The sequence below is a fragment of the Triticum urartu genome, chromosome 5A (genome assembly GCF_056163025.1).
Source record: "Triticum urartu cultivar PI428250 chromosome 5A, HENAU_Tu73, whole genome shotgun sequence".
Lineage (NCBI taxonomy): Eukaryota > Viridiplantae > Streptophyta > Magnoliopsida > Poales > Poaceae > Triticum > Triticum urartu.
In genome coordinates this window covers 27,265,677-27,273,484 of record NC_141877.1, presented here as the reverse complement: position 1 = coordinate 27,273,484, position 7,808 = coordinate 27,265,677, and the positions used below count along the sequence as shown (strand labels likewise).

Sequence of the window (7,808 nt, the reverse complement as noted above, 5' to 3'; positions counted from 1 at the left end):
CCAGACCTACATGAATGTCATTTCATCATAAAAATTTGTAGTTAGTTGAAACTTTCATTTATGTTTATCACAAAAAATCAGATTTTTTTTTGAATATTTTTACTATTTCTTCGGATGTTAATTACTGTTCTGTTCATCAGTGAGCATGCGAGCTCGAGTTTAAATACTCCCCGTCTTATTTTCTCTCTTTTTCGTTGTGAATTTCCATTGACCACATGACACGAACGTCTTTCAACGTTTTTTCTATGTCGGGGGCCTAACTCTCCATCTTCTTTTCTTGGCTTCGTTGCAACACACGAACAATGTGCTAATAAATCTTAAAGTGGTGATGTTCTTGATAGCCTAGATTGTTTTAAGAAACAATGGTGTGTTCAGACCAATTTAATTGGTTGTTAGTGAAGTATTCGGGATTAGATTTGCACTTGCGCACATATTTTAGTTATCTTGTTAAAACGGGTTCCTTTTTAGTTTGAGTTGAATAGGTTCCCTTTCTTGTGTGTGTGATATGTTTCACGCTAAAATTAAGAACTTCCATATTGATGGAGATGGCATCGTTTGTCTGAGTCAGCGGTACATCCTTTGGGCTGTGTTTGGTTGCTGAGTATTTTTGGAATTTTAAAAGAATATACCATGGGTTTTGTAGAAACTCCAGCTTTAAATACTTTCACATGTTTGGATTTGAAAAATACTTTAGTTTTACAAACTGCGGCATATCCAAAGGAAAAAGCTTACCTTCAGCCGGCTGATCTCTCGCACGCGTCCGCCGGCTCCGTGTCCATCAGATCGTCTTTTGATTAGACAGACGAGAGCACCCACACCCACGCCACATTTCTACAGCTGAACTATTCAAGCGTTTTGTTTCAGAAACGGCTTTTGCAACTGACGGGCTGTTTCAAAGCGAGGAGTTGTGGCTAGAGGGAGGGCGACGACGGGAGGTCAACGACAGATAGGCCACCACGGCAGACCAGTCGCGCTGGCGACGATGACTGGATCCGCGGCGGCTGACGTCTACTCAGGCAGGTATGCATCCTTTCCCCACTCAATCCACATATTTTTTCCCATTTCCTGTAGTGACGAATCGAGGGATGCGGTGGTTTGGTGCTTCCCCTACGGTAGTAGGGCAGTTACTGGTTGGTGCTCCCCCTGCGGTGGTAGGGGGTGGTGGTGGTTCCCTATCGCGGTGGCGATTTTTGTGCTCTGCCATGTGTTTTGTCGTTGTGCTCCCCGGCTTTGGTGGTGGTGCTCCGCGGCTGTGGTAGGAGGAGGTGTGGTAGTTTGTACTAGGAGACGAGGTCGCCGGTGTAATAGGAAGAGGTGGTCGCCGACATAGTAGGATACGAGGTGGTCACCGGTGTTGCCGAGTTCATTTTTTGTTTCTGAAATTTATGCAGCTCATAACATTGATGTACCTTCTTACCACTGCATAGCAATGTCTGATTTATGTAGTTGATTTTTGGGTGTATACCTCTATGTTTATCTGAATTTTGGGTAGTGGATTGCCCATAGCATTATAGATTAGCAGATGTGTTTAAAAAATGTTAGTGGATTGCCTGTAGCATCATGTTTGGCAGTGAATTTCAGAAATGACAGAACCATTTTTGCGGTAAACAATGTTCAGCAGATGTGTTTCATTCAGGGTTTTGTAACATTTTGTAGCATCATTTTTGAATCATTACTTGACGTACATTGTTTCTGCCACTGTCTATGAAGAACAACATGGGTGAGAGTTGTGAGAGCTTGCTGGTGTTGCATTTTTTTTAGTTCATTATAGTTTGTTTGTTTTCAAATGGACGCATGAGCTGTGGGAATTGCAGGATTAAAGTTGTACTTGTTTTCCTGGAGCTCATAGCTCTTTCTTCTGAATTTTGTAGTGGATTGCCTGTAGCTTTATGATTTTATTCTTCTGAACTTTTATACTTGTTTTCATGTAGCTTCATAGCTTTTTATGTGGCAACTACTAGGATATATGCATGCTCATAGCCTCTTTTTTTTGCATATATATGAATGTTCATAGCTTACTCTTTGTTTTTGTTCCGCAGCATGCCCATCTACCAAACTCGATGGTCAGCAAAGCGGCTGCGCGACATAGCCAATTCCATCCAAGGGAAGAAAAGAGATGTACTAAGCAAGTCTAGCTTTGGGGATTTGTTGCAGATCTCTCCTTTGCTTCCTCCCCCAGAAGGGCTTGACAATTTCATAGTTATGAGGATCGACACTAAGAAGCGTCTGCTCAAGTATGTTTCTTTGGAGTACCTTCTTTTAACCATGTATTTTTCTGTTTTCTATCTGTTCGATAGCACTTTTATTTCTTCGCAACATCTACTGATTTTCTTGTTTTATATCTTTTTACGCAGGATTAATGATCGCAAGAAAATGCACTTCACAAAAGACATGGTTAAGAAGATTTTCAATGTTCCATCTGGTAGCAGGCCGGTAGAGTTCAGCAAGAGGGGCAAAGCAGATTTCCGAGATGTGTATTTGGATGGTGATAGGGCTCTGATAGCCACTACAGTAGATGTCCTATCGAAAGTGGATGACGAAGATGAGGAGACCATTGATAGGTCATGGGTTTTGCTCTGCCTATCATTGGTCCTAGCTCCTGGGACAGGAAACATGGTGCCTCTAGAATATCTCCGCACATTACGAGACATGAGTGTTGTCCACGAGTTGGAGTGGGACGAGCATATTCTGCTTGATGTGACGAGGGAAGTTAAAAAATACCAGGATAAGAGGAATGATGGTAAACTGAAATTCCTGATTGGTGGTTGTCTACCAATACTTCCGGTACAGCCCTTCATTGCCGTATCAACCCCCTTTTATTTTTCGCAACTCTACATTTTTTTGCGACTTCATCTGACTTTTCTGTTCACATTTTCCTTCCTTTTTTTCTAGCGGATTTTATTGTGGCATGTTTGCTATTCTATACATGGAGAATTTAACTTCCAAGGGGTTTAAGCCATTTAGTATAGTATGACTCGGACTCTTTTTTTTGCAACCTATGCAACATTAGTAGTACAGAAACACTCTCCAACAGTAGTAGTAAAGAAACACTCTGCAACACTAAAATAATTTCTTTGTAAAATCATATTTTTCTGCAACAGTGTCTTTTCCCTTTGCTAGTAGTTTCTAATTATGTGTTTTTCTTGTTGTGTATGCTCAGGACACAATCTCCTTGCTCAACTTCCAGAAGTACATTGCAGCGAAGCTTTTCAAACATCTGCAAAGCACCCTCAACTCAGAGGATGAGTTCCAAGCCCTGCTGAAAAAGTCGTAGATTGAAGTCAACCATCAACGGCAACAAGACCTAGCTAGAAGTTTAGGCCTCTTTTTTCTTCGGTGCATATGTGTACGACAAGTTTGTAACCGAGCTCTCTAGTAGTCGATGGAACTAAAGCTTTTTGGAGAAGAATGTGTCATGCTGGGGCATGCATCCTTTCCCTCTTCTTTTTTGTATGTTGAAGCTTGATCGATGCAACCATTTATCGCTAATGTTCCAGTGTTGCACAACTATATACAGTGTAGACATGATAAATAAAATGGTAGTTACCTGTTCCTGATGTGTGTTTCCTATCAAGTTTTTCGTTGCACATTGGTGTACAGACAAGCAGCTGGACGGAGCTATCTTGGCTAGCTAGCGGCCGCGTGCGCCGGACGGCCGGCGGTTTTGACCTCGCCTTCTGCCGGCAGCGGTATCTGCGTCCCATGGCCGAGGATGACTAGGTGGACGGGCCGGAGGTAGGAGGTCACTCGGGGATTTTTGTGCAGACTGACATGTAGGTCCCACAAGTCATAACGCCAAACTTGCCGGTTGAATAGAAGGCGTTGACTTAAGGGGCGACATGGGTTGAAACATGCCTTTAACAACACTTTTAGAGTGGTTGTTTCTTGGTAGGGGTGGTTGGTAAGGGCATGTACAATGGTTGATAAGGTAGTCTTATCTTAAGTCTGCCATGTATGCAACTGGTACTAGTAGTTTCTTGGCATTATTAATGGTTTCTTGTAAGGAACAATGTACAACTAGCAATAAAAGGTGATTCTAGGTTGCATTGTACTCCAACGAGTAATACTAGTTGTTGCGAGAGTGTGTACCTCGTTTTGTGGGTTCGATCCCGGTTGAACGCATGGCGGCCTTTTTTTAAAATAGTAACTTCGCTATGACCCAATATTGTGTACAGGTAGTTTGATTTTTGAAGTCGAACGGACGTGTCGCACCACAATCTCGGTGCACTAGATAGCCCAGCCACGTGAACGGGTTTTCCTTCCCATCATCTCGTAGCTCGCGTGCTCGCCCTAGCCACACCTCGCTTGCAGCTTCCTCATCAGCTAGTAGCATATTTAAACTAGCGCCTCCCAATTAAGCCCGAGGAGCTGGAAAAGCCTGGTGCGGCATTGAGAACTGTGCAATATGGCTCCATACGTAAAGTGCTAGTACTCTACTAATACTCTGTAGCTTGTGGCGTTGCACGCATGGACTTCACTCCATTATTGGCTCTATAAAAGAAATTCCTCTTGATGTGATTTTTTTTTGAAACGACGGCAAAAGCTTTGCCCCATTTCATTCATAAAGAAGGAACTACTAACAAAGTTCGATGAGATCCATTTCACCTCCACAAATGGAAGCGAAAAGCCTAGTCTCGCTGTATCAAATAACTCAAATGTTCTGCCCCCGCAGTAACCGTCGCTGATAAACAGGCTGCTAGTGTGTGCGTGAGAGGAGCGGCTGAGTAGGCCAGCTACACGCTTGAATAGAGTACCGATTGTACCCACTATGTAGGTGTACTTTCCCTGCATTGATAGTATAGCGATGGTTCTAGAGAACAGTACTACCCTCCACTTTCAACTGTAGCTCCTTGGCCCTGAGATTAAGAGTTCAAAACTGGTGCACTATACTAGAAGCACAGTACATCGCACTACTAGTTGAGAAAGTAGTACTAGTATTGCTACAGTACGAGTACATAGTAAATAATAGCCTAACCCCTTCGCTAAGGAACGATCCAGGAGCTACAGTTGGAAGGGACAAGGCCCTGCGGTTACTATGCTCTTATCTCCTCCTCGCTAGTTCCCTTCCCCCGAAGAGAAGGCAGTTCGTCGCTGCTCACATGGATTCGCCAGGCGGTTCTCCTCCTCGTCGGGGCTGGGAGACCTTGGATGACGATCATGTGGGAGAAATCGCACGCCGCTCCGATGTCCTCACCGCCGCAAGACTCGGTGCTTCCTGCACCAACTTTTTCAAGACGGTGCTTAAACAGGCTTGGGAAAAGGCCATGCTTGTTGGTCTTCCATGCGTCCTCGAGGAGAAGATTCTTCTATGGGACAATCCGTCGAACAGTCCACCGCTCCCTGGCCATGGTTGCATGTTGACTCTGCTAGAGTTGCCGGCGTTGAGAGGTAGTCGGATTTTGTCTGATGAGCAGGTCAGTCATGGAGTTTGATCATGTAGTACTTAGTTATTCAATTTCCATCCCGTAATTTCTCCGCTGCCCACCATCTTATATATAGGTCTGGGTCGGTGCAAACGAAGATTGGCTTGCATACCTTCCTGCTGGATACCACCATCATTTTGCACAACATCCACAGCAGTGCGGCCGTCCCCGTAGACCCCTTCTCAACCATTGGGATCGGCCTTCCGGACTGGCTGGGCTTGAATACGTATGAGGATGCCTACATGAGGTTGAAGAAGATAGCAATTGCGGACCCGCCGACAAAGCGACGTGGCTATGACGATTACTATCTCATCGCGGTGTTCGACATAAGGATTGCCATCAATGCAAGAGGCAGTAATGGCAGAGGCTGGCGCATGTTGGCCGCGGTAGATTTGTACCCCTACACGTTTGAAGACACCATGCGCCATCTAGGCCGTATCTTCGCGGTCACCAGCCAGGGGACTTGTTTCATTTGGTTGCCATCCTACGATACGGGAGATTACAAACGGAATGCACAAACCATCATTTGCATCCCTAACGGTACTCCACAATTTTGCAGGGACTAGTCATCCCCCGATCAAAATATGATCGCCGATCCTGGATGTGCATTTGCATCCGCAATTCGGTCTAACCTGGAACCTTGTAGCTGACTTTGGCATATTGGGATCAACTATCTTAGCAGTCGTTACCCATGGTACCACTAATGTGCAACATGGTGACACAATCTACCATGATCGGACCGTCACCATCTACCCAGGGATTCCATTTAGTATTATATTTTTTAACCCTCTCACCTTCTCTTTCGTTGTTATACTGCTTACTAGTAGGCTGGTTGTAATGGGGAGTATCATATACTAGTATCATGCATATGATATCAGTGTATGATACTACCTTCCTAATATATAGTATCATATACTAGTATCATGTAGTACTTTATTTATTGCCATGCATGACACATAGTAGCATAGCATTTATTATGATACGGTATCATGATATGATACTCAATCCTCTCTTTCTTCATTTAATTCTATGACACCTCATCAAAATTGCCTAGTTGGCATGCATGCTACTACCTGTGATACTACCATTACGACCAGCCGTAGGAGTACTTTTTACCTTGGAGGACGCGTATAGCTATCTTGGCCCTTGAAGACTTGAACCCACTAGCCGCCACCATTTTTGTTTTTCCATGTCTTACTATCTCATCCATCTAGCCAAGAGTGGCTATATATAATAAGCCGGTTATTTTACTTCCTCTATACCGGAGTAGTACTATTTGCTGCATAGTATTACTGATCGCCATATTTGAGCACAATATTATTATGCATGGACCTTGACTTTGTACGTCACCATGTGTCCAGATCTGAGATGTCGCGTGTACCAGATGAACGACACCGAGTTCGACCCCCGTGATGCTACGTGGGTGCCGAGGAGCACTCTTGGAGAGTACTCGCTGTTCATTGGGGACAGCTACCCCATTGTGAAGCGGATGCCAACTTCTGTGCACGACACCGAAGGCCTGCCGTTCATGAAGCAGGGTTGTGTCTTTAGTGTGCACCGCCGGATGAACGACATGCTGGGACACGCTATCCCTGATTTATGTCGCTTCATCTTGGATGAGTCTCCATCGTGTGGAACTGGTCTGGAAAGCTGTGACAATGATTCTCGTTGCCCACCGCTATGGATCGTGCCATCCATGAAGAACACCGGGACTGGAACCTGGAGGAGGACATGTAGCCCATGTATAACGTGTAAGTGGGGTATGGTAAGTTGTGAACGGTAGCGCTGTGAATATATGTAGACTAGTCGTGCACAAATTTATCTAATGAATATGTGGCATACTGGCATTTGTCCTTTAGAATTTATTACTAGTAAATGTGTTATGTGTACGTGCAACTTGTGTGGTTGTTGCATGGGATCCAACACGCTCATTGAAAAAAAAGGTGGAACAGCTTTGGATATAGGTGACATGGCGGCATCATACAATAGCATCGTCCGCTATAGTTGTAATACTCCTACTAGGACGACAACTCCTATAAAACCTTGACGCTTGGCTCTTTGCCTCTTCGGGAGGTTCAACATTTCATACTCGTGTGAACCTTGCACTTGGCTCTTCGCCTCTTCGGAAGGTCCAACAATGATGATAGTAGAGTACAATATGCTTCTGGCAATCTGACACCTCACTAGTAGAAAAAGGGTCTTTAGTCCCGGTTCATAAGGGCCTTTTAGTCCCGGTTCCGGAACCGGGACTAAAGGGTCGGTACTAAAGCCTCCCCCTTTAGTCCCGGTTCTAACTGGAACCGGGACTAAAGGCCCTCCACGTGGCCGCTGCTTGGAGGTCCACCTTTAGTCCCGGTTGGTAACACCAACCGGTACTAAAGGAAA

General features: G+C 44.6%; 1 protein-coding gene across 1 annotated transcript; it reads left to right on the top strand.

Annotated features, from left to right (window-relative positions):
• The first annotated feature begins 904 nt into the window (after positions 1–904).
• Positions 905–3,519, top strand: LOC147967718 (uncharacterized). Its single transcript, XM_087522518.1, has 4 exons — positions 905–1,020; positions 2,040–2,234; positions 2,355–2,784; positions 3,161–3,519. The coding sequence occupies exons 1-4, from the start codon at positions 983–985 to the stop codon at positions 3,272–3,274; spliced, it is 777 nt and encodes a 258-aa protein (XP_087378644.1). The 5' UTR covers positions 905–982; the 3' UTR covers positions 3,275–3,519.
• The last annotated feature ends 4,289 nt before the right edge of the window (positions 3,520–7,808 follow it).